Consider the following 26120-nt stretch of genomic DNA (forward strand, 5'->3'; position numbering starts at 1 on the left):
CGTACACATATGATAAAATGAATGTCACCATCGTGTTCTACGCCCCAAATTACCCATAAAGCATGTGTCACAGGCTGCGAATATCAGTTTTGATTTTCGGGGATATGTGCCTACCCGGTTGACCTGACCTTGACCCTGACCTACGCTTGACTGACCCCTACATGGGGCTGACACTCTTGTAGGCCTTATATGATGGATTGTGCACCGTTTTGACAGAGTTTATGACGAGAGGCGCTAATTGCGAAGTCCTGAAGTCCATGCTACTGAAAGCCCGATTTCAGGTGTTTGACCTGACATTGACCCGACCTGTGACCTCAAAATTCAACTTTAAAGTACTCATCTGAAGCGTCTCGTCGCGTTCTTTCGTTTGCCGCCTCGTGCGTTTCGCTGCGCCTATTGGTTCTCGAGTTATCGGCTGGGGGCGTTTAACGCCCCCCCCCCCCCCCAGCAAACGGTGGGTGGCGAAATACCCCAGCAACTGCCGGGTTAACTTTGGCATTGCTATCTCAGCATAGTTAACCGTTTCTATTATTCCCTTCACTTTCAGACTGTCGGTGAGGCAGATGCAACTCAGCCAGGCATGGCCCAGCCTGGTTACCAGGTCCAGAAATGTGTGAGTGAGGGTGACAATTCAGGACTGTGAGGTGCCCACTGTACATGCCCTTCTCAAGCTGCGTTGACCTGTGACCCTGCCAACGAGCACACCGAAGTAAACGCAACCGAAATGTTGAGAGGGGCCGACCTCACGGACAAACTACCATCGCCTCCTGCGGGCTACGTCACCACTAACGATGTCACCAATACCTGCTGTGTAGCATCAGAAATGCCTTTAATTCAAACCGATTATAAGTGGCATACTATAACGCCTGTCCGGTCTCTTTTTCCCGACGAAATCTGCCGAGAAGTGCCAGTGTGCACGGCTCGGGCGACGCGTTTTTTGAGTCAGCCGGTTACCAGTGTCGTCGGCAACGGCGCCGACGATGTGGACCGGAGTCCGGCCAAACGGTACCAGTGTCCGTGGGAGTGGGACGACAGTGTGGATGTCGCTCTCAGTCTGGAGGCACTCTGCCTGGAGCGACCCAGGAAGCGGCTCCGCACGATCCCGCGTGTGACGGAAGAAAACGCTGATGAGGAAGGGAGCATCGACCAGAATGGGGATGCCGATCAGGAAGAGGGCACTGACGCGAAAGGCACGGATCAGGGAGAGAATGCTGTTCAGGATGAAAGCACTGCTCAGTCTCAGGAACGGAACACCGGTCTGGAATGGGACTCAGGTGAGGAACGTAGCACCGGTCAGAAATGTAGTGCCGATAATGAAGGCAACCCAATTCAAACAGAGAGTGTCGACGAGAAAAGATGGCCGTTGCAAATGGACGCAAAGTGTTTTGAGGCTGGGCCAGAAAAGGCTGAGGCTTGCGCGGCAGCGTGTGTTATCGCTCCTGGCGACTTACATCCGGGTGATAAGCAGCTCATTGATGATACAGAGGTGTCGTCTTCTTCCAGTCAGAAATATCGCCAATCTCAGCTGAATATCGCTGGGAAAAGTACGGGTCTCGATTTATGGATAGATCGAGTAAATGAAGCTCCCGACAGCGGCACAGAACATGACTTTGCGATGTTCCTGTCCCAACAGATGGCAAAGACGCGTATTTCCGACCTGAGAATCTTCCCCGCGTCACAACCTGCCGGTGCTAATGGATTTAACAAATCTTCGTCGCATACAACGAATCATCTGTTGCAAGACTCACCCTACCAGTCACCATCACCACATCCAGCAAGTGTCCAATGCCTGAACGGCTGTGAATCATTTCTAAACGATTCCCCTGCGGCCATGTGTGCGAACATTCCTGAACCGTCTCCACCGGACCGCACCGACTCACCCATCGGCTCGCGAAATCCGAGTCCGTCTCCGGAGAGCGGCAGAGACGACCCTGTGTCTCCGCGGACCGTCAGTCACCTGGCGGAGGTGGTTTCCGCCGCACTGGCAGCCCAGTGTTCCAGCCGCGAGCCGGGCCTGCGCCGCAGTCACGCCGAGCAGGGCTGGTCACCGGGCGAGCCGCGGTCCCCGGGTCCGTCCGAGTCCGGCAGCGCAGACGGACGGTACGACGGCTCGCAGATCCGCTACAGCCAGGCAGACACAGTGCCGTGCTCCCCGAACGGCAGGCCCGACTTCCTGACCCGTGTGTTCAGTGGACGAACCGAGTCTGAGGCCGCGAGTCTGGCGGGGGCGGACACTCAACTGTCGTGCCAGACAGCAGAAGAGATGGGTCCGTCAAGTCGCGCCGAAATCGAGCTAAACGTATGTACTATCGTGCCAAACGTATCCACTCCAATACTGAGCATTCGTCCGTCAAGCCCACGTATAGAGGATGCTCGGTTTTCGGAGACCGGTGCTGACGAGCCAACGTCGGTCATCCCGCCTAGTTCGGCGGAGACTCAGCAGAGCCTTTTGGGCCGCGAGGAGAGAGCTCTGTCGCGCGACGAGTCGGGGTCGGACAGTGCGACCCATCGGTCGGACCAGTCCGGACTGAGCGGCTACATCGGCCGACTGGTGGACGGCCTGGAGGGCTCCCCGCCCTCACGGCAGGGACGGGACACCGCCGACGCCACGGGTGAACCACTGCTGGGCGTCGGCGGCGCACATACGATCAGCGGCGAGATACCATACGCTGGAGAGGTAAGTCGTTCACCGTATGCGTCGATCTCAGAATATTATAACAGACTTGAGAGTACTATTCTTAGGGAACATGTTTTTGTTAGAAGCTCAGCACGATACGCTTATTGTCTTATTATAAATTGCCGACGGTAATGAAAAATTGTTTGTGCGTCGTATTTGCCAACTCCATGCTTAAATTGGTTCATTTCATTATAATCACATAATCATGCTGCTCGACAGACCACAAGTCACAACATAATTTTTTTTTTTCATCAGTGTACCGGCCGGGTTGGATTGTGCATTTTAGTGGAGAAATGCAAGCTCGGAAATCGAACCATTTCGCAGGCCAGCATTATGATCGTCGGGGCCGGTACTAATGAATGAAGCAGTAGAATACCTACCATTATTGAAATTATTATGCCGATTCAATTAATATATCATTCATTTATTACCGATACCGGATACGTTATGAACGTTAAGCTAGTCTTGAGGTCCAGGAGCCCTGTGTTTGTTTGCAGCAATTTCCGCCCACCGAGTCGGAGGAGCCGTCGCCCCGGTCGCCCATCCCGCCGCTGTGCCACGAGCAGCGGCTGCAGCTGCTGCTGGCGAGCGGGCTGGACACGGTGTCCGACCGCGGCGCGGCGGCACACGCCACGCCGACCGCGTCGCAGGAGGTGGAGATCGTTGCCGACCTCGGCCCCAGCGCGGGCTCCGCGGTGTCGGCGTCAGTCACCGTCTCCCGGCCGACTGGCGAGCGGTCCGGGCCGGCGCAGAGCACCCAGCGGGACCCGCTGACGCCGCCGGCGGCGCTGGAGGATGGGCTCGGCACCTGCGGTCTGTCCCCGGTACTGGAGGAGGAAGAGCCGTCTCCGTCAGTGGCCGCTGTGTCTGAGTTTAACACGGACCAGTCACGCTCGGAGACGGACAGCGATGTGCTCAACGATGCCAGGCTCCTGTCGCTGACGGCAGACAGCTCGTCGGACCCGCCTGCTCTGGCCGCTGCCAGCTCGTCGGACCCGCCTGCCCCAGCCGCTGCCCCTACTCCTGCCGTTCCCGTTGCAGACTTTCAGGGAAACGCAATCACCGGAGACCAGGGTAGAACGAGCCATCGCGAGGAAGCTCAGAGCAGCGACGAATCGGATGGTGTGCGTGAAACGCGTACAGAGTCGGATCAGTCATGTGGGTATGTGACAGACGAGTGCGCCGGTGACCTTTTCTCCGGCGAGAGTGAGAGTGACTACAGCTGCTCCCCGAGTGATACGGAGTCGGACCGAGCGGATATTGTCCCTCCGGTGCCGGCCGACTCGCTGTCCCGTCCGTCTGGAGGCGCTTCGGTGCCACGAGACTCGAGCGCGGCCTCCCGGTGCGTGTTGGCCGGCTCCGCTCGGGATGACGAGTCGCCCGCCGTCGCTGAGGCGACTGCTCCCCTGGACCTCTCTCCGTTCAGACCCTGTGTCGCCACTGACCCTGCCCCGGCGGCTGCAGTCCAACCAGCAGCCCTCTGTTCGGATCAACCGCTGGACGAAACAAAGTGCACCATACCGGTCAACGTCAGTGCCAACCCGGGGACCGACGCGGGACACAGCAGCCCGGGATCAAACACAGACTCCCCGGCCTGCGGTCAGGGCAGTCCGGCCGGTGACCCTGCCGACCGGGAGCCGCCGAGCCCGTCGCTCAGTCTGGGCAGCGGTTCAGTGGCGAGTGGCGGCCGCTCTCCGGCCCGGCCCGCCGCCGCAATGCCCGACAGTCCCGGCTCGGAGGTCAGCTCCGAGGGGCTGGCAGCCAGCCGCAGCAGCGAGGATCTTTTCCTGGGAGGCGCCGGTCCGCCGTCCCCGCTGGCAGCAGAGGAGGGCCTGCCCGTGTGCGCCACCCAGCCGTTCCGGCCCTCGCTCGGTCTCGGCCCCGCTGGAGGTAAGTGGACTTTGGTGGGTGGACGGCGAGACATGTGGTGTATCGGTCTAAACTCATTTCACAATTTTCACATTGCTCATTTATCACTCTTACGCTAATTTCGTTAATAGATTGTTATAGATCAGTGTGACTATTGGTCTATTTCTGTGTTCTATAGTTGTAGTGAGCTGCTCGCTGCATCGCAATTTCGTCACATAATGCTAGCTACTAAACCCACCGCATTAGTCCAGCGATATGGACAGGTTTAGCTACACATTTTTGTGTACACATTTTACCGGCAAGCCTCTCATATGTGCAAAAAAAACTTGAACAATTCCTACCACCCTGCATGCTCATTATGTAATGAACATTGCTTTCTATCAACGAAACTGTGAATTTGTCTATCACAAATAACAGTTACGTTCTTTCAATAGACAGGCGAGCAACATGTTCAGATACAAATAACGCCTACAAATAGTATGCTCAGAAAAATTGGAAGTAAATACCCAATACTTGATTAACTGCCAACTGGTCTGGTCTGGTCTGACTGTTGAGTGTAGGGTGGTGACGTGTGCTCTGATCCGGTCTGGTCTGATTTGGTCGGATGGTGTTGCAGATGGCGGCTGGCTGGCAGACAGGCAGGACGCTCGTCGGGCGCGGCGCGGCTGGCCGACCGTCTCACCAGCCGCCCCTCAGTCCCGGACGTTGCCCTCGGGTCAGTTACGGGACTGTGACCGCACCGCGGAGACGGGAATACTTTGTGAAGTGCCGTGTGTGCCTGCCGTGGAACCGGTAGTGGTTATTGACAGTCGACTAGCCGGATAGTAGGGGAGACCCGGGAGGTATGGGCCGGTTTTGTAAAAAGACAATTTTCTTCCAGTGGGCAGTGGCTAGACCCGGTTTTTCACTCTGCGTCCGTGAAATTTCCTTTCGCCTATTAAGTGTGCCTGATATTAGGCATCTGGGACCAACTATTTTGTCTCGAGATAACTTTCAATAAATCATGCACTTTTTTGATCCACCAAAATACACCGGGAGGCGGTGACGCTAACTTCACGGACATGGGAGGCGGGAGGTATGGGCCACGGCCCGTGAGGTATGGACCGGTGCCATGTTTCATATTCTTTTCTCGACAATGAGAACAATACTCGTAGCTGGTATACCTTGATCTCTCTTAGAGCCCAGGAACCGCATGAGCGGCCAACAGCTTACTTCATGGAGGTCACTACGGCACATATGTATGTCTTTCTCTTTGGGTAAATTCAATCATGCTCCACGAAATAAGATTAATAATATTTTTCTGTTCGAATGAAATTAGTAGTTAAATTTTCGACCTTGCGTGACAAAAATGAAACTTATTGAAGAGGACATTTAATGAAAGCATCATTTCATTGATTTAGGATCAACGGGGGTCGGTGGCCCGAACCTCACGGTTAGGACGCCAGAATGTGTGTAGCATCTCAGCTCATAATCTTGCCAAAAAGCTTCAAATTGTCTATACCCAGTCTAAATTTGCATGCTTTAAACTTTATGTCAGCGATGGTCTGACATAATAAAACGAGCCTGGTTCAAATTTATCACGAATTTTCTGTATGTACCGTAATTTACTCGAAGAGGGCAAAACACTTTATTATCGCTCATTGCCAAAGAAGACCGAGGAAGATTTCGGAAATCACGTGGGTTGTATAACGGAATGGCTGCTACCAGTTTACGCGGCCAAATGTGTAAAAATACGCAACACTTCTTCAAAACTGCGATGGCCCATACCTCCAGGGGGCCCATACCTCCTGGGTTTCCCCTACGTATGTACAGTTGAATACAGAACTTGGTGTTCCACTTTTCACAGGCAATCAGCTGCCTTGAGTGGCAGGCTGTGCCGCATCACACGGGCTAAGCGACACAATATCCGTTTTCACGACGGGCTATCCGGCGAATGCACCTAATTTGACCAAATCTGCACCTAATCTCCTTTACAGCAAATATCTTCATTTTATGAATTTATTTCAGTGTTTTAATCGATGATACTCTCTGATAATATGACAAAGGCATATAAACAATTAGTGCAACCCTATCTGATAGCTACTAAGAGACACGCTGAACCTAATTTGAACAAATCTGCACCTAATCTGCACCAAATGTGTACCAGATGGCCGTCGTAAAAACGGCCAATATGCTATGACCCAACGCTCACTTCCCATTGACACGCTTATAGATTGCGCGATAAACGGCCTCAACTTAGCGTTCCAGTAAATAATTGATAGCTTCTGAGGAGTGGAACATCATTTTGAAGTCAGCTGTGCGTTGCATATATCTGTCAGTGCCGAGTGAATGCATATTACGTGCTTTCAGGTGATACTGAAGATGCTGAACACACCAACGATGCACCGTATGTCCTGGACACCGACACTGGAAGATCGTTTGCTGGGAGCGGCGGCCAGGTGCCAGCGGTGGAGGCAGCCGTACCGTCGGAGGCCGGCTGCGGTCCGACACCCGCTGCGAGCGGCAACTGTGGCACCGGGACTGACGACACGGGCTCCTCGGGCTCCCACCGGCAGCACCGGGCCGCCGCACTGACTCCAGCTGATCTCCGGAACAGCGCGGCACACCACGGGCGCGGCGTCGGGTCCGGCAGTGATGGTCCGATGTCGTCCAGCGTCACCGGGCCTGAGGACAGGTCCCCGGTGGCCGCGGACACACGGCAGCAGATCCTTCTAGCCAGAGCGGCCACGGTGCCGCCGTGCGCCGTCTCTGAGTGTGCTGCGGCGCCGCGACTCGGCACTGCCGGCAGCGTTGCGCGCTCAGCGGCCGAGGGCGCCGCCCTGCCGCCCGGCGGCCGCGGCGGCGGATCGACAGCCTGCTTCCCCAGCCGGCCCGGACTGGTCGCAGAGAGGGCCCCGGCGGACCACAGCGCCGTCCGGCCGGCCGGCGGCGGCAGCGACTCGGCGCCGCGGCAGCCCGCCGAGGCGGCCACACCGGAGCCCGATGGAGCCGACACGGCGCTGGGGCTGAGCGCCGACGGCTGCGGCGGCGGCGCGGGGCCGGCTGAGCCGCCGGAGGGCGCGCGGATGCCGCCCCCGCTGCCGTCGCCGGCCGCTCGGACCCGCACCATTCGAGTGGGCCTGTCACGGCGCGCTCTTCTGAGACCGTTGCACAGGCGGCCGAACAACTGAACAGGCGCTGTCGGCGGCCGGGACCAGTGTGGGGTCTCTGGGGTCAGTTCTGCACCTTCGGAGGCAGAACGTGGTCTGGTGTCCTCGGAGCTCATCTCTGGTGGCCTCGCAATACTTATGTTGACGGTTGACCCATCAGGAGGTGTTCCGGTTGAAAGCTATATAAGGATTGGGCTTACGAGCTATCGTTAATGTCTGTTGGATTTGATTATGTAGATCTGTACGAAATATCTATTTACATCGTTTTATTAATTTGCTCAATTGTTCTACATTCCCGACGGCAGGTTAATGATCATGTGTCCGACATAGGTACTTATTTCGTTACTTCATATAACTATGTCTTGTTCATAATGCATTCCGGTTGTTGAGTTAACATAGTTTATTTTTACATAGACATCAGTTACGTGCCGTGTAAACTGTAATACTAGTGGTAGTGCCGTTAGGTAGTCAGTCGAGCAATGGCTGCCTCTTGTATTGGCAATGGTGGCTGTGACCCAACGGCCAACAGTCTACATTATCTTAATTTTCGATGTTTCAAATAAAGTTACAGCTCTCAGGAACATAAATCGTAAGCTGTTTTTATTCATAGGAAAAAAGCAATGTTTCGTTGACGGTTAACCTCCGAACTTGTATATCGTATACCAGCAGACCAGCAGCACAATGTGCAGACGCAGACACGGTCGTTTCGCTTTCATCCGCACCTACATGAGAAACAAGGACGGGGTTTATGATACATTTATACTCACATTATATCTTACAATGCATCCGAATATCACTGGCAATGCCCAGCTACGCACGAATGAATGAAACGGTACGTTTATATACTCAGCTTCAAATTCAAATTCTGAAACGGTGCTGTCTAGAAATAGTATTTCTGAAATACGGTGAATCATCGAGAGTTGCCGCCGACTAGCGAAAACGTCAAAGGTGACCACTGATAATATAATGCAACAACATCCTTTTCTAGTGTTGAATAACACGAAATGTGGGTTCCTACCATACTACGTCCGTCGTTGCTAAACGAGGCTCATGTCTAGGACACGCCTGCAACTCTAATAACAGTGTGTGCCGTACCGTCTGCCACTCAGTGCAGTGCACAGCAATCGATCGGTTCTGGTTCCAGTGGAATGCTGCGCCTTTTGAACCACTCGGTGGGTAGCGGTCCCCTCGGGATGGTGTCAGTTATCAGGCTAATTCCGGTTAAGCCAAATATAAACGGTGAACCGTGCGAGATTTAGCGTCTCTGTCCAATACGTTCACACTCCAGGCTCTCCGTAGTAAAAGATGTACAAGATTTAGAAGACGTTATTATTCAGAATAACACAGGGCTAAAACATAAAAACAGACTGCGATATGTTAAAGAATAGACGCGCAACTAAAATTTGTACAAGTATTACCCATTGTGGGGGAATGCTTATGCTACCCCCAAGCCAAATAACAGGAGCAGTCACCTACCTCGGACGCTGCCAGCCACGAAGCGCCCCGATAGACGGCGAGCGCTATACGAGCGGTCCGAGGCGAAAGCATGTGACGTGGCCGGCCCGGGGTAGCGGCCGGCCCCGTCCCATGACGGCGGCTGCACCTGAGTCCTACCCAGGCGTCGCTGACATTGCACTAGTAGGTACTCCGTATCTATCCATACCACAAATTCCACAAAGACGTCTAGACCCGAGATAAAAAATAACCTATAGAATATAGATGGTCTTGATCATAGAGATCTCTATAATATTATAAGATCTCTATGGTCTTGATAGTGACTAGCCTAGCACCGCTGGCCTAGTCCTACGTTCCCACCTCCGGCTAAATCGCCATTAGGTACCTACATGCTTCCACCATGGATGAAGTAGAACCTGGATCGGCAACTCCTCGATGTTTGTGACCACCGCTAGGTGGCAGTGGTGTCGAGCGCTAAGGACGCGGGGGAGCGGGTGCTATTCAAAACAATGGTCGGCGTCGCGTTGTAGGATCGTTTGCCTTGTTTTTTGAAAATTTAAGCCCCTTTGGAGCAGATTGGAAGGTTTCAGAAGATGGAGGAAGATGGCAAGGTAAGATTGGTAAGTTTTTTTTTGTGGTTGGAGGGTCTGAGTGGCCTAAAATATTACTGTAAAGAGCGGCTGTTGACGATACTTGCGCACATTGCTTCTCGCCGTATGTCGTTAAAAATCGTATAATTTCCGTAATTGGAATGTTTAATCACTTATTTATATGTTTAATTTTATGTTTGTTATATGTTTGTTATATGTTTGACACATCATGTCTCAAGCTTGTGTGTCATTGTCAACCACAAATGACAAAAGAGTGCCGACCCTGGTCCCTGACATCAGCTTCCTTCTTTTCTCAAAGCCAAAAGGTCCAGAGTAGTACGAAGAAGTTTGTGAGTTTCCCTCTATTGAATGATATATAACAATCACCTTTTTTTAGAACGAGTGCTAGCCAAACTGTGTGTAGATAGCAGATAGATTTAAGTAAGATAAAGCCATTTTAAACTATGTAAGCCTAGCAGATAAGGTGTTAAGCTTTTGGGTACTTTTGTTTGGGAGTATCTTGTCAAGGTATTATTTATTTTATTTTTTTGCCAACATCATCGCAATGTAAAATACTTTTTGTGATGTTGTGGGGAAACAGTTTGCCTTGGAATGCCCTCACTCTCCATTTCATTACGGTATGCTCAGGTATCTAATTTCCCTCTCTCACTCTTTGTTTCAGATCAAAGAGATGGGTTCAGTTTCCACGGTGTGCTGACTTGAATTGGCATCCTGTGATTTGTGATGTGAATTATGATGCACGCACACGCAGGCAGGTGCACGCCCACTGCAGACACGTGTGACGTGACGGCAGCAGGCGGCCGGGGTGTGAACTGTGAACTGGCTCGACCGAAAATGTTTAAGGTATCACAGCGTTTGTAACTGACTAACATACCCACTACGGGCATACCCATTGAGCGGATAATGCGTTCGTGTGCATCGTGTTTGCATTTATTCCCGATATACTCTGGTGGGAGGTGTGAATTGGAAACCAACTTGGTGCTACGACACCGTTTAGTAGGCATGTGGCACGTCGTTTCTCGAAATCTACCTATCAGTCTATGCAATAATATGCATTGTATACATTGTGTGTCATCTTTCACCTTAGTTGTCATTGAACCTGTGTTAAATTCTGAACTTCAGGCCGAGACAGACTATTTCCACAGTCAGGAAATCGCACAAGAGAGCCTATTCAAATCAATCAATCGCACGCAATCAATCAATCAGTTGCAATAGCATCAATCGCACGCAAGGAGGTGCGTGTTATGGATGAGAGTGCGACCGGGGTTTATTTGAATAGACTCTCGGTCTCGCACATGATTTCTGACTGCGGAAAGAATCGGTTTCAGCCTGTACTCAGTAGGCAATTCGCTCATGCGACGGCAAACATAAGTTTAATATGGAAACAGTTTTTTAACGAAACGGTGTATGGTAAGCTTATAATCCTGGAATGCTTCTTGATAGAAATTGTCAGTGGTGCAGATGTTCGTTAATCGATATGACAGCATTTGTCTTGATCTTTATAAGTCAGTCAAAATGGCTGTAGCAATGATTTGGATGTTTCACGGCGGACGGCACATTTCCTCTGCGGTCTACCGACGACTGAGTTGGAATGCTCAAGCTGATCAGGGGCAATCCGAGTGATAGACAAAGTCGTTTGATCGAAGGTATTTTCAGGCAGCTGGCAGAAAGCGCCTGGCCTGGCCATGAGAGCTAACAATACGACGTGCTGAGGTAAAATCGGCCAGTCGCGCTCGGTAAACGACCCACCACTGACCACACCATTCTTTCCAAAACGATACATAGTCTATGGAACCGCCCTGGACCGCTCTTCCGGAACCCGACACTGTTGGCCTATGCCAAACTTAGCCGCGGCTGGTTCAGGCCATGTAACTTGCCGGTCATTTTCGGACTTTGCTGGTATCGGCCGCTGTCTGACTGGGCGGCGGCGGCGGGCTGTCCTTAGCAGGGATCAGTCTGCTCGATAGGTGGCAGCACTTTCGGGCGGTCGCGCAATACAATGGGAATTCCGCGGAGTTGCCGATCCAGGTAGTAGGTAATCCATGCTTCCACTTTCTGCGGCGTTTGTTCGATCTGCGCCCTGCTAGTATATAGACCCTTGGTTGTCTTTATACTCGGGTTTTACTTCTAGCCCTACGTCCATGCCGTTTCATGCAAATATCTAAATAAAAAAAAAAACGGAAGTGCTTACTGCTTTCACCGCGGCACTGCAGCCGAGGCCGAGTAGTAAACTAATCTTGCTGCAGCCTGCAGCAGCTCTCTCCGTTTTCGCGACTCGTGTTATGCGCCGATTTGTAAAAAAAAAAAGTTGAAATGTGCTGAATTAGACCTACGACGAAGTTTGGGGACTCAACCCTCGACCTCTCCTAAATAACCGGGCTGAAGTAATTTGTGATTTATGGCGTTCCTTTGAACGAAAATTATCGCATGTGAATTGTGAATTGAATCACATACCGACCTGGTTTCCGTTTATTTACACACATTGATATAGGTGCGGAGCCTGTGACGTCATTTATGCTACTCGCGATCTGGCGCCTAAAAATCAGTCAGTTGCTTTGCTGTGTCCTTGATGCCTTATAAAAGTTTTTGAAAATTTCGATATACACCGCACGGAGTTATCCGTCTCACTCTCGCCGCACGACACCGCATTCACCACGGTGATAGTTGATATATAGAGAACCTAGAGAACTGCATCCTTGCGCATGTACGGCATGTACCGTTAGTTTGTAGAGTTCTCTATAAAGACTGTGGACTATGTCTGTCCAGTCTTTATAGAGTGAGAGAGCGTTGATATATGGAAGTGCCCCATGTCTCACTTATCTTTTGAAATTTCTTGAAAAACGACACATTGGATCAGGCCTCAGGGTGAGCAGCTCAAGCTAGATCAAGATTGAGATGTCTCTTTTGCTGTCTTTCCTTGATTTCAGTAAAGCCTTCGATATGGTCCCAAGCCCAGGCTCTGCACCACTATGCAATTTTCCTGTGCAATTTTATGATGATGCTTCTCCAAAAGTTCAGAATTCTGAACTTCTTTGCGATATTTCATGAGTGATATTGTGCAAGCACTGTCGGATCGGTGTCGGGAGTTCGTGGGGATCGGACGTGTCGCATCGAGCTCCTGCCCTGTTCCTTCGTCAGCTGTTGCTGTGACTCAGCTGTTGACGCGAACTCCAACGGTCGCTTTTCAAATTTTCCGAAGCAAATTTTCTTCATCGGTCTACACAGTAAATGGTCTCTGGTGAATTTAAATGAGAATTTGAAATGCCTCTCGAACATTCACCGGTGTTACCGCGTCGACCTTCTGCATCTCTTCGAGACGACAAATCGGAGCAGAATCGCGCGCCAGATTCGCCACGAAACCTGATCCCCGACGCGGGGAACGACGCCACGGACTTCGCAAGTGGTGGAGACGGGCGAGACGGGGAAGGTACAGAAAAACGTGCAGGTATGGATCAGGCCACCAGCAAACCAGTCGGTAAGCTTGATGAAAGCATTTACAAGTTATTTGGCCAGGAATCAGTTAGTTCCCTCTCTCGCTCATCCAGCGATACTGGCAGCGAGGGGGCAGTGTGCAAAGGGGGCCCTAACAAAGTTTGTGGTAACCCAGTCAAGGACGGTGAAACAGGAGTCCAATGCGACAGGTGCCATGATTGGTTTCACGGTGCCTGCCAGGGAATACAGAAGGCAGCACTTAGGGCCCTTGAGAGATTTGACACTCTTGCATGGCTGTGCTCAAAGTGTAAGTCGGACCTGAAAAGTAGGAAGGATCGTCCCCCAATGTTGGCTGCCCTTGAAAGTAAGATCGGACAGCTTGAAAAGATGATTATCAGGCACATGGAAGCGGTCGACAGCTCAGTCCAGGTTCAGGAGCAAACCATGAAGGAACATGCTCACCAGGTGGAAAAGTCCCTGCAGGAGTATGCAAAAAAGGCCAAAGAACAAGTCAAAGTTGTCGAACAGTCAGTCATGCAACACAAAGCTTCGTACGCTGACACTGTTAAGGGCACATGTAGCGAGATTGCGAATGTGGTGAAATCTCAGCTAGCCATGCTCCCCAAAGCAAATGAGGTTAGCGACAGGAAAAATGTGCAGGAGCTGTCAAAGGTGCTGGATGACCACTTGGACAAGGAGCGACGCAAAGCAAATGTTGTAATACACAATCTCCCTGAACAGGACGGCAGCACAGTGGGCGAAAGGTCGGCTAAAGACATGGCCCTCTTCACCACCATTCTGAAAGATGTCATGAAGATCCATGCTCCAGCATCAAAGTCATTCAGAGTTGGTAAGAAGTATGAGGGCAAGCCAAGGCTACTGATAGTTACTCTTGAAAATGCTGCTTGCAAACATGACATCCTGAAAGGGGCCCCCCAACTCCGACATTCCGAACAGTATGGGAACATATATATCACCCCAGACCTCACCCAGAAAGAAAGGGAGACTGGCAAAAAGTTGAGAGCAGAAATGGCAGCTCGCAGAAAGGCTGGTGAAGCCAACTTGACAATCAGAGGGGGGAAAATTGTACAGGTACCACCCACTGTCGTGGTGGAGGGAGGCAGTAGGGCTCCTGCTGTCCTCTCTAGTGGCAGTGGGGCACAAGCACAGGCAACATCTAATGGAGAGGCTCAAAGTAGAGAATCTACACGCGCCCCAGCTGTCCCCGGTGGTGACGGCGGGGCACAGGCTGTGCAACGACCACTCACCACCCCAACACAGGCCAGTTCTGCCCCTGCTGCGCAGAAGTGACTAGGTCAGCCTCCAGCTAGCCACAAGCCCAGGAGTCTGTGTGTGTTATACACAAATGCTGACCAGTTCGTGAGTAAGCGGGATGACATGTGCATGCTCATCTGTAATGACGAGCCTGATCTGATTATGGTAACAGAGACAATTCCCAAGGCCCAAAAAGTTCCCATAGCCCCCGCTCTCCTCAACATACCTGGGTACACACTCTACACCAATTTCTCGCTATCATCTCCTAATCTTGGATGCAGCGGCATAAGAGGAGTATGCATCTACGCAGCTGATTATCTCAGGGTGTCAGAAGTCTCTCTCAGCTCATCGTCAGTGGAACATGTGTGGCTTAGACTGTCACTGATTGGGAGTGACTGTCTGCTGCTGGGATGTGTTTACCGCAGTCCGTCAAGATCTGATGAAGAGCATGCCACTCACCTGGGTCAGCTCATTCGACAGGCAAGTTCGATGTCCTACTCGCATCTGGTGATTGTAGGAGATTTCAACTTTCCCCAGATCAATTGGGAAACTGAAGCATCCAACGCACCTGACACCCATCTTTCTCAAACTTTTCTCGACACGATACATGACTGCTTCCTTTTCCAGCACGTCCGCTCTCCTACTAGATTTCGATTGGGTGAAACTCCAAATGTACTGGACCTGGTGTTAACCAACGAAGAAGGCATGATTCGTAATCTCGAGCACCTTCCTGGACTCGCCAGAAGCGATCATGTTGTCCTGAAATTTACTGTTGTTTGCTATGCGGATGTGTGTACCTCACACCGCCCACCGATTCTACACATCAACTACGAGCGCCTTGCAGGTGTCCTGAGGTCACGAAACTGGGATGATATCAGAAACTTGGACCTGGAAGAAGCATACGAATCGTTCAAGTCGCAAATCACCGGAGACGTTGAAGACTGTTCGGTCAAGAGAAGCGCCCACTCCAGGAAGAACCTCTACATGAATCGGGCGGCGATGCAGCTGAGAAAGAGGAAGCAGGTGCTGTGGGGCGTCTACCGTCAAACTCTCGACAACGTGGATCATGCCCGGTTTGTGAGGTGCAGAAATCAGCTTAGGGGCCTGACGAGAAAACTTCGAAGGGACCACGAGTCAAAGCTGGCATCGAACCTCAGACAGAACCCCAAAGCATTTTGGAGGTACGCCAACTCTAGGCTGCGTACTAGGTGCCGTGTTGAAGACCTGATGGATGACAACGGTGAGCTTGTGTCCAGCAACCGAGCAAAAGCTGAAGTACTAAGCAGGTTCTTCTCCAGCGTCTACACCTCAGAGGGAGCTGAGCCTCCCCCAGCTCTGCCATGCAACTTCCAGGGACCCCCACTGGTTGACGTGGATGTATCGCCACAGAAAGTTGAGGCTAAGCTGGCGGTCTTGAAGCCAACTAGCTCGCCAGGGCCGGATGCTATTCATCCCCGAGTGTTCCGCGAGTCTGCAGGCCCCCTGTCCGTACCCTTGAGTTTGCTATTTGCAAAATCACTGGAAGCAGGAAGTCTCCCCTCTGATTGGAAGATTGGCGAAGTAGTCCCCATATACAAGAAAGGCGACCGCAGAAACCCCGCGAGCTACCGACCAGTGAGCCTTACCTCCATTCCGTCAAAGGTGCTCGAGTCCATCATTCGCGACCATCTTCTTCAACACTTCACGGACAGTGGCCTGCTGCATGCGGCTCAGCACGGATTTCTCCCGAGGAGATCATGTTCCAGTCAGCTACTGGAGGTGATGGAAGATTGGAGTGCTGCATTGGAAGATGGTGACCCAGTTGATGTCGTATACCTCGACTTCGCCAAAGCCTTCGACTCGGTGCCGCATCAGCGACTCCTCAGTAAGCTGCGCGCCTATGGAGTCGGGGGGAAGCTGCTGAGTTGGATTGAGGCTTTCCTTGTTGGTCGTACTCAGAGGGTTGTGCTGCAGGGATCGAGGTCTAACTGGGTCCCCGTCACCAGCGGTATCCCCCAGGGATCTGTCCTTGGTCCCGCCCTCTTCACGATTTTCGTCAATGACATGCCCCAGCAAGTGTCGAGCTGTGTCAAGCTGTTTGCAGACGACACAAAACTCTACCGTCGTGTGACAGGTGACCCTGCCGGCCTTCAAGCTGACATCAACGCTCTGGTCAACTGGTCGAAGAAGTGGCTGTTGCCCTTCAATGTGTCGAAGTGCAAAGTGATGCATGTCGGAGGTCTGAATCCTGAGCACACATACTTACTGGATAACGCCGCGATTGAGAGCGTGAGCGAAGAGAGGGATCTGGGCATCATTATCGACGAGAACCTGAAGTTCCACCAACAAACTGCTGCTGCCATTGCAAAAGCGACCCAGATGTTGGCTGTTGTGAGGCGCTCATTTGCTACCCTCGACGTGATCACGCTGCCTCTGCTGTACAAGTCTGTGGTGAGACCGTTCCTCGAGTACGGCAACATTGCATGGGGGCCATTTGGCAGAGTCAACCAGAAACGGTTGGAGCGGGTACAACGTCGAGCGACTCGCATGGTTGACACCATCAGACATCTCCCATACACCGAGCGTCTGCGCCGTCTCGACATACCGTCGCTGTACTATCGTCGTCGCCGAGGGGACATGGTGACAGTGTTTCAGCTGTTCCATGGTGGCATGTCAGTGGATCCTGAAGCGCTTCCGACCAGACACAGCTCCGACCGCACAAGGGGACATCAGTGGAAGCTGCAGAAACCGAACGCAAGAACGCTCACGAGGAGGAACACCTTCAGCACAAGAGTCGTGAATGACTGGAACTCTCTGCCAGCTTCTGTAGTGTCTGCCACCAGCGTCAATCAGTTCAAGGCCAGGCTGGACGAACACTGGAAAAGCCTGAAGTATGACATTCCATACCCATAAGAGCCCAGACTGTCCTAGTCCTAGAGCTCGATGAGAACGGGATCTCCAGGCCAAGTGGCCTTTTCCCTCCCGATCACTGTGAAGGTAAGGTAAGGTAAGCACATCACGCAATATTGTTCACACAATGTCATTTACGCAATATCAATAAAAAGCTTTAAATTTTAAAATTATGAACTTTTTGCAATGTGACATTGTAATATTGCCAAATGGCATGGAAAAATAGTGTAATGGAGCCTGGGCTTAATGCTTGTCTCTTTCTTGCCTTTCAGAGCTCAGGGGCAGCAATGCCATAAAATGGCTTGAACTTTTAAGGTTTTGCTGGACCCTTTTTGCAGGCATCTGCATTCTGCATAGTGTTAATGTCTTATGATGATTTGTTAATGATACTTTGCTATTTCCAAGCATAGAATGATTCTAGAAGCACTGTTTGTGTACAAGCAATTGCAGCGATTTTCATCTATCCTAGCCATTGTCTCGCTCAATTTGAATGGCAAATGGAAGAATATCAGAGAGTTTTAATGCAGGAGGGTGTTTGTTATCTGTGATGCTCAGATATGATTGATTAGGCAATAAAAACATCAAGTTAACATTACTATTTACTCAGTGATCATTTGAGCATAAAAATAAATTCATGGTTGGTGCCAGTGGTAGCTTGAAAATGTGTTCATCCAACTGACATCCTCCCACCTCAGTGTCATGAGTGTGACTGAGTTTCAGATTTTTAGGAGTGAAGGAAACCAACCCATATTCAAATTGCCAATGAAAGTTATGCCATATTTTCTTCTGACCTTTTCAGCAGTTCAGTTTTTGTACCGTTGTTTTGTGTTTCCACTTTGCAGGACATTCTTGTTCCTGCAAGCAATGACCTATGCAATCCACCAGGCAGCTTGAGCCTTCCCTTTGCTGTGTCTAACTGGTCTTCATGTTAAACAACAGCTATTTTCATACACATTTGTATTTCACAGTTACTTAGACTAGCTGGATATAATTTTCTTGTATTTACCTATATACTAAGAAAATATCTTTCATTTTCATATTTGCATAGGTTAGTAATAGTGGTCAGATTTAGTCTTTTTGTAGTTGATTTGACTGGTGACCATAGTGGAAAACAAGCTTCCACTGACTAACCAAATAATAGGATGTGATCCTTCTCTTCCTCTGACAGTATTTTCACTTTTTCAGGAACATCTGGCAGTTGGCACAATGACTTTGTCTGTGTGTGACATTATTCAATGCTCCAAAATTGTGGATCAGTCTGAGGTGGTCCGATTCCCGCCCATCTCGCGGGTGCAGGACCGCGTGCGCTGGTGGACAGCCCTATTTGGTCGCGTCAATTTCCATATGACAGCCAGCTCGGCCTTGCGGGTCATTGTGTGTCCGCGTCACTTCTCGAAACTGGACGACGAGTTTCCTGTCCCGGACCGGGAATTGCCGGCGCGCCTGAAGCGGCTGATGCCGATCCCCACAGAACTGGTGCGAGAGGACGGCAGCACCAATGTGCGGACCTACTCACGGCGCAAGGACGCACCGCTGGCGCCCACGGCTCCGCTGGCCGCCCTCTCGCCGGTGCGGTACAAGGCGATCGCTCCGGCGGCGCCGCTGCCGCCGCGGCCTGCGGTGCGGCCCGTCCAGCTGAGGCCGGTGACATGCACTGCGGTGCCGGCTGCTCCGGCCGTCATTAGGCAGCTGGTGCCGGCGCCGGTGCAGCAGCAGTTCCGGATCTTGCAGGCGGCACAGCCGGCCCTGGCGCCGGCGCCCGCCTCGTTCCACGTGGTGTCGGCTGGCGGCGGTGCCAGCGTTGGCAGCGGTCCTGGAAGTGTGCTCCAGCTGGTGGCCACCAGCAGGGCGGGCGGTGGCGGCGGCTCGGCCGTCCAGCTGGTGCCGGCCAGCGGCGGCCAGCTGCTGCTGATGCCGCCCAGCCAGCCGGCCGCGACGCAAGTCAGCACTCTGGCGCCCCGCGTGCCGATGGTCATGGTGAACTCCAGCAGCCGGCCCGTGCCGGCCGCCCAGCCGCAGCAGCAGCGGCGGGCGCTGGCGCCTCGTCCGCAGCTGCCTCATCAGCCGCTAGTTCTGACTAGCAACTACGAGCGCCAGGCTCGCCGCCCGGACACTGCCATCCAGGCTCTGACCATCACCAGCGTGCAGTCCGAGTCGCAGAAAACCGAGGACGACGACGTGCAGGTAACGGACGTGGCGTTCGGCCTACCGTGCACCGAGCTGGCCGAGCGCATCAAGACGGAGGTGGTCGATCTGGCCGAGAACGGCTCAGAGTCCGTCGGCGAGCCGCCGGGCAGCGAGTCTCCGCCGGAGACGGCGGACGGTGGTCCGGAGACAGGCGACGGCGGTCCGGCCGACTCGGCGCCCGATCCGGCACCGGCAGTCAAAGAAGAGCCCTCGGACGAGGAGTACGAGCTGCCGCTGCAGCCGCTCGTGAAACTGGAGGAGCCGGACGAGGCGGCAGCCGCTGGTCCCTCGGTGATCCGCCTGAAGCCGCTCAGCGAACTGACGGTGTCGACGGCCGCCGGCTCCGGCTCCCCGCCGCCGCGGATCCCCACCCCGCCGGGAATCAGCCTCGGCTCCGGCGGCGAGCCGCGCAGCGAGGCCGACCTCATGCTGCTCTCGATGCAGGCCCGTGAGCGGCAACAGCAGCAGCGGCAACAGCAGCAGCGGCAACAGCAGCAGCAGCAACAGCAGCAGCAGCAGCAGCGACAGACAAAACTGAAGCCTCTGAGACCGTCTCCTCTTCCGCCGCCACCGGCTCGGCAGCACCCTCCTCCCCTACGGCCTCGGCCTCCGGAGAGTTCCAAACCACAGCCGCTGCGGAGGACGGCCGTCCCCGCGTCAGGCGGCCTGTCAAACGCCAACAGACCGAGCTCTTCGGACAGCAGGTGGGTAGGCCTAGGCACGGGGAGCAGCCAATGCACTGTATCAGTCTTGTTATGATCCTCGTGGCCATGCGCGCTGCCCATAGACGGTATTATGCGCCATGCGGCACATTTATGGTAGGCGTGGCTTTTGCGTGTTTTTTTCTGTCTCGTGGTTTCGCTCAAATAACGTTATAAGATTTCCAGTGTGGTTTGACATATATCTACACGACATTTTGAAATATAAATTGGGTGGTCATTTCATACCAGCTGACAGCTGGGCTATGATTATGTGTAACTGTTAATTCTAACTCCTTTCATAAAAAGATCCTGTGCTTCTGAGAGATGCGATACTCTGGTTTATTGTGTGCATAATATGGGCGTTTCTCTCTGACTGTATTAGCGTTTCTCCGCTCGGTCGGCTTCGGGCTCCCACGTCCCGCCTCTGTTCGCCATTGCTGCTGTCACGTTCGTATGTCAGAGTTCTGACCCTGTGTCTGTCCCGCTGCCGGACAGGTCTGCCCTGAAGGCGGCCCATCTCGCGGGCCCGTCGTCAGTCCGGTCTCCTGCGGATCGTGTGGTTCCTGCGAACTCGTCGGCCGCGGACAAGGCCTCCCGGAAGGCGGTCCGTCGCGTGAAGTTGCCGGACAGATCGCCGGCTCTGGACGCAGCGCGGCGCGCGGTGCGCGCGTGCCGGGAGCCGAGGCAGCCGGGCGGCCTGTCGGCCGACCGACAGCTCGCCGCCGCGCTCGAGACCATGCTGGCCGGGCCGCTGCTGGCCGGCTGGAAGGCGGCCGACTTGGCGATGCGCTCCAGCAGTGCGCGCGAGACGCTGTCCGGCCTCATCAGCCACTTTGTCTTCACTGAGTGAGTGGAGGCGGCCACAGCGGCGTCCGGGGGTCTGGGAGGTGCGCTGCTAGCTAGATCCTCGGCCCGCAATCATGCATACACGTCCAGCTGTTGTACCTAATTTGTCCATTATTACTTGTTCATTTGTCGATTCGTTAATCCTATCTTTAAAGCTACAAACTGTTAACACGCGCAGTGGAAGAGTTCCGAGAACTACGCCCAGTGGAGGGTGGGGGGAGTGAATGTTGCCCTCCCCTCTCCCCCCCGAAGATCTCAGCCTCTTATGGAAGCCAAAAAGACGAAATTTGGAGAGTGGGTGGGGACGATGGGAAACTAATTTCATGATACTTGCTCAATATCTTCAAGGTCAAATGAGGTCAAACAGGGCTGAATTTGCCAGGTGAGGGTCTATTTTGTGTTTACACGCCAATACCTCAAAAGTTACCGCCTAGTTAATTCAGCCGTAATAATGGCAATAGAACTCTGCTAAGAGTAAGATGTCTTCCGGTTGAGGTGGGGAACAGCCGACGCTGGAAACGTTGCAGTCACAATGTTATGCTTACACACTCGTAACTCAAAATGTTACCGGCTGATTTCCGTATTTATTTCACCATAAGATTGCCTGTACATTTCTAAATCTTCACAGAGATCTTGATGCGAATCGATCATTAGCAGCGGTAAGCAGTGCAACGCAAAGACGGAACCGTCCGGTGCCGGCAGCGGGAATCGGCCGGCGCCGGCCGCCGCTCCGGCGAAATTTTTGGCTTTACACCCCTGTTACCTACTAAAAAAGACCGATTTACTAATTGCTTTCACGGCAAGATGCGCAATTCAATTTTAGTCAGATACTAAAAATTTAACGTTAATAGAATGATTACGGCGTGAGATATTTACAAAAAAGGAGGGGTGGGGCGAAATCCGCCCCCTCCCCATCCCTTCCACTGCGTGTGTTAAAGAGTTGTTATTGTACAGTGACAATGTACCTGCGTATCAAGTCATTCGCATATTGTATCATGACGTACAAATTTATCACAAACAGTTTGGGAGTTAGAACTGCAGCAGCTGATGTTCAAGTTTACTAACTGCCGATTTGCTGGCCACTTGATCAGTGCAGTGCTGCGGTCGTACCGTCTCACTTGTGTGCGCTGCGTATGTGTAATGCTGTGGTTTCTGCCGGTCCTGATACAGGAAACTAAACATACCGTTGCTGGGACAAGAATCGCCAGAGTCGCCGCCAGCGACGCCGTCGGGCCCCGGCCGGCCGGGAGAGGAGCGGAACGGGCGCGTCAGCCCGCAGCCGGCGGCGCAGGAAGACGTGAAAGGGTTCAGTCTGCCGGCCGGCCTCTCCATTACCCCGCTGGCTGACGAGGGACGGCCCGTAAAGGTACGGTGCTGTGCCTGACTGCCTGGCAGAGCGAGGGCTACCGCGCACAGATAGGGTGCTGCCGCGCTTCCCGCCCAGATTCAGTACTGCCCCGCTGGCCAGAAAAGACTAGCCCGCAAAGCGTAACTGTGTGGTGCTGCTTGCCAGGCCGGGAAGACTAGATGTAAAGGTACGGCGCTGCCCTCTGCGGTTGTGTTCCTCAGCCCGCTCTGGGCTGTGGAGTGCTGCTGCGGCTGCTGTCTCTCTGGCTGCAGGGCTCAGTTCATATAGAAAAGCCAGTTGGCAAGTGTCACTTTTCCAAAGTGCCACTTTTCAAAGGGACACTTTTGGTAACATTGGCGCCGGTATGTAAGGGTGGCTATATGAACCCATCATTCTGTCGGGTCCCTCTTTCCAATAAGTATCCCTTAGCAGCAAAGGGACTCTCTATGAACTGGGCCCAGTGCCTGGCGTTTCGTCGCGTATGGTGCTATGTCCGTCTGACCGGTGCTGTCTGCTGTGTTCGCAGGATCGATCGGATGGGGACAGCGGCGGCAGTGGCCCGCACCAGGTGGCGCCCGACGGCGGCAGTGACTTCTCGATCATTCCGGTCCGCCAGTCCGGTCGTTCGCCCTCCCCCTCGGCCTCGCACACCGCAGACGCTTCGCAGTGGCTGGACCGGAAGCGGTGTGTGCGTCTGGTGCGCTGCTACCTGTGCAGCGCCAGCGGCTTCACCAGCTGGCTGAGGCTGCACGAGCACATGGCGAGTCTGCACGCCGAGACCAACCTGCTGTTCCCGGACACTGCCGTGTGCAAGCCCGAGTCGCTGGTGGTGTGCGGCCTGTGTCCCAAGGTGTCGGCCATGTTGGCGCAGAGTGAGCGCCACGCATGGAAAGTCCACGAGCTGCAGCCGCTCTCGGTGCCGGCAGTGCTGCGCTGTCATGACTGTGAACGCGATAGCATCGTCTCCGATACCGGCATCTTGCATACGGTCAAGTGTCGCTCGTCTACGGTCCGTGACATTTACACGTGCGTGCCGTGCGAGCTCGAACTGCTCAATGCCGATGAAGTGGCGGGGCATCTGAACCTGCACGATTGTGGCTCGATGGGCCCTATGTCTCGATGTCAGCTGTGCGAGTTTCGCGGTTTCTTCATCACTTGCCGTCAGCACGTGATTGCGAAGCACCCGGAGCGGTGTCGCCTGCTGGGCTGCGCGCTGTGCCCCGAGTTCAGCACGGACAGCTGGTCGGAGGCCGAGCGGCACGTGTGCACGGAGCACCGCGCGCAGCCGCCGCCCGCGCTGCGCGCCTGCCCCGTGTGCCGGCTCCAGCTGGCCGGCGGCTCAGACACTCTACAGCGCCACCTGGCTCTGCACCGGAGCCTCAAGGTGCCGCGCTCGGTGGAGCCCCGGCGGCGGCCCGGCCCCCGCCGGAGGTGTCACACCTCCGGCCGACCGCCCCCGGGGGCCTCCGAGGCCAAGAAGCAGAAACTGGCGACGCCAGAGACGGAGGAGTGGGCTGGACCGCAGGCCGATCCGGTGGCCAGGGTGAAGTCGGAGCCAGACTCCGCTGATGTGGACGGTGATGAGGACACTATGTCCTTGCTGGAGAACACGGAGGACGCCAAACTGGCCATGGACACGCGTGTCGAGCTGCATAAACTGGACGTGTCGACTGACGCTGTCTGGACGCCGCCCAGCCCTGGCCCCTGTCTCATGTCTGACAGCGAGCTTGTGGTGTCCGACAGCCGACTGACGCTGTCCGACAGCCGACTGACGCTGTCTGACGGTCTTAGTTGTCCGACGGGTAGCTAGTCAAGCGTCGTATGAGGTGATGGGCCCGAGCCAGTTGCCCAAGCTGCACCAGATCGAGCTCATCTCAGACGGTCTCCTGCTCAGTACAATAATGGTAGCATGTCAGTTGTATGGCGGCTGTGTTGTAATTTAATAACAAGTTTGCTGCGATGTGTTCTTTTTTATCACGCGTATCATTCGACAGATCATTTGTTTCAACCTATAATTCATTCAACCCGTGCTGACTTTTTGACATTGGGAATCGGACTGTGCCTCACAATGGCTGAGGTCGCTCTCGGGTTGCCCGATCCGGCCAATTTTGATTGTTGATATCTGTAATATAATATGTGCTCATCTGTTTATCTGCGGTATTGTTCGAAGCGACGGGCGCCGTCAAGGTGACCTGCCGACCATCCGTTGAACCGGCTGGGGCGGTCGCTCAACTGTACGGCCGATCGTTGTGCCCTCCATTTTCTTTACATTGACGCTCTACAGTCAATTCGTAGACGTAATTGCTCTCAGCTTACTTGGCGTTTCTGTGGGCAGTTACCTAATTGTTGTGAGATGCTGGCGACTTTCCAGTGGCCATTGTCCGGCATATGCTGAGCTTTTGCATTCTCGCGCTCGGAATGTGCCCTTAGGTGGCGCTGAGTCATGGGTTTATGCACGTGTCTGACATCTGTGGTTCCTGTCTGTCTCTGGAAGGATCCCTGGATTTAGCCGTGCGTTTTGTGTGGGAGGGGTGGAGACTGGGGAGGAGTCCGCTGACTCAACCAGTTCGCCCGAAGGAGGGTGACGGGCAAAAGATCGATTTGAAAACTTACGACAATTCAAGCATGATCCGGGTAAATATTGTGGGATTTTCCCTTGTCAAGTAAATATCAGTCCCACGCACAAGGGGGAAAAGCTCAAAAAATTGAGCGCTCAAAAAATTGAGCGGGCCCCATTATGAAGGAATAGGCGAAACGATGGTATTTTACAATGCCTCTAGCGTCACACTACGGCAAATATCGTATCCAAATAAGGTATCAATGGCAAGAGAGAGCAACAAGGTTTCTTCTCGAACACTCGCCGTGATAATTTATATCGGTGTTTTTGGAAAGAAAATGCCCTAAAGACGCTCAACTTTTTGAGCGCCACTTGTCGTTCGGGACCGCGATACTCAATAAATTGAGCGCCACGACAGACGACAGTCAGCTGGCGCTCAAAAAATTGAGTGCCGGCCAGCATCTACACTCAATTTTTTGAGTGTTCTCCGTGACAGGTGAAGCCGGTACTGGCTGCCATTTTTGATGTTATGTTCGTTGAAATACGTTAAACTGAGTTGAAACAGAAATGCAGGAAGTTGAATGCTACGTGGTACCTAAACTTTTCACAAACCCATGGCATCATGTCACATTTTCCGCTAGTAGTTTTATCGGTCTTTCGGATTCGGCACACCTCAAATAATTATATAAGGCTTGAATAATCCGTATGAATACTGTAATTGATATTCTCTGACTGTACTGGGAGAAGGGAATACGTGAATACAGAGATATCCACCCACCCTTGAATATTGGAGAATTATAGCAGGAAAAACTGTATTGCCACGGTTACAATTACAAGGCCATCGGCCGCAAACAAACAAAAATACTATACAATGTGGGTTAGATTCACAAACATCATCAAGTGTGGAACACAGAGACGAGCAAAACAACATCACATTATCGCATGCCAGCCCGACCACATTGGAACCGGGTCCGGGTGACCTGCGACCGGAACCTGCGTCTTGCCAGCATACATCACAAAAGCAGGAGGCAGTGTCGTACTGCTTTGATCCAAAATATGCCATATAACAAATGATATAAACGACCTAAGCTCGGACTAAGCTTATCATTATCAAATCCTTAACA

General features: G+C 53.0%; 2 protein-coding genes across 4 annotated transcripts; both read left to right on the forward strand.

Annotated features, from left to right (window-relative positions):
* Positions 1 to 564: 564 nt before the first annotated feature.
* On the forward strand, positions 565 to 8282 carry LOC122378980 (nascent polypeptide-associated complex subunit alpha, muscle-specific form-like). Its single transcript, XM_043360747.1, has 4 exons — positions 565 to 2677; positions 3175 to 4567; positions 5163 to 5261; positions 6896 to 8282. The coding sequence occupies exons 1-4, from the start codon at positions 725 to 727 to the stop codon at positions 7714 to 7716; spliced, it is 4266 nt and encodes a 1421-aa protein (XP_043216682.1). The 5' UTR covers positions 565 to 724; the 3' UTR covers positions 7717 to 8282.
* A 4085-nt stretch (positions 8283 to 12367) lies between these two features.
* Positions 12368 to 24590, forward strand: LOC122378984. 3 transcript variants are annotated; one of them, XM_043360759.1, is made up of 5 exons: positions 12368 to 12418; positions 18543 to 20248; positions 20741 to 21091; positions 22262 to 22457; positions 22966 to 24590. In XM_043360759.1, the coding sequence occupies exons 2-5, from the start codon at positions 18564 to 18566 to the stop codon at positions 24247 to 24249; spliced, it is 3516 nt and encodes a 1171-aa protein (XP_043216694.1). In that variant the 5' UTR covers positions 12368 to 12418; positions 18543 to 18563; the 3' UTR covers positions 24250 to 24590. The 3 variants fall into 3 exon arrangements, with proteins under 3 accessions (XP_043216694.1, XP_043216692.1, XP_043216693.1); XM_043360757.1 differs by lacking the exon at positions 12368 to 12418 and adding an exon at positions 12426 to 12465; XM_043360758.1 differs by lacking the exon at positions 12368 to 12418 and adding an exon at positions 12522 to 12626.
* Positions 24591 to 26120: the final 1530 nt, after the last annotated feature.

Source organism: Amphibalanus amphitrite, unplaced genomic scaffold, assembly GCF_019059575.1.
Source record: "Amphibalanus amphitrite isolate SeventyFive unplaced genomic scaffold, NRLGWU_Aamphi_draft 000069F_arrow, whole genome shotgun sequence".
Lineage (NCBI taxonomy): Eukaryota > Metazoa > Arthropoda > Thecostraca > Balanomorpha > Balanidae > Amphibalanus > Amphibalanus amphitrite.

Excerpts from the sequence above, each read along its gene's own strand:
- LOC122378980 (XM_043360747.1), top strand. The coding sequence starts at position 725 with ATGTTGAGAGGGGCCGACCTCACGGACAAACTACCATCGCCTCCTGCG. Across the intron at positions 2,678-3,174 it reads AGATACCATACGCTGGAGAG|CAATTTCCGCCCACCGAGTC; the intron begins GTAAGTCGTTCA and ends GTTTGTTTGCAG. Across the intron at positions 5,262-6,895 it reads GTCCCGGACGTTGCCCTCGG|GTGATACTGAAGATGCTGAA; the intron begins GTCAGTTACGGG and ends ACGTGCTTTCAG.
- LOC122378984 (XM_043360759.1), top strand. The coding sequence starts at position 18,564 with ATGACTTTGTCTGTGTGTGACATTATTCAATGCTCCAAAATTGTGGAT. Across the intron at positions 20,249-20,740 it reads CCGAGCTCTTCGGACAGCAG|GTCTGCCCTGAAGGCGGCCC; the intron begins GTGGGTAGGCCT and ends GCTGCCGGACAG. Across the intron at positions 21,092-22,261 it reads AGCCACTTTGTCTTCACTGA|GAAACTAAACATACCGTTGC; the intron begins GTGAGTGGAGGC and ends GTCCTGATACAG.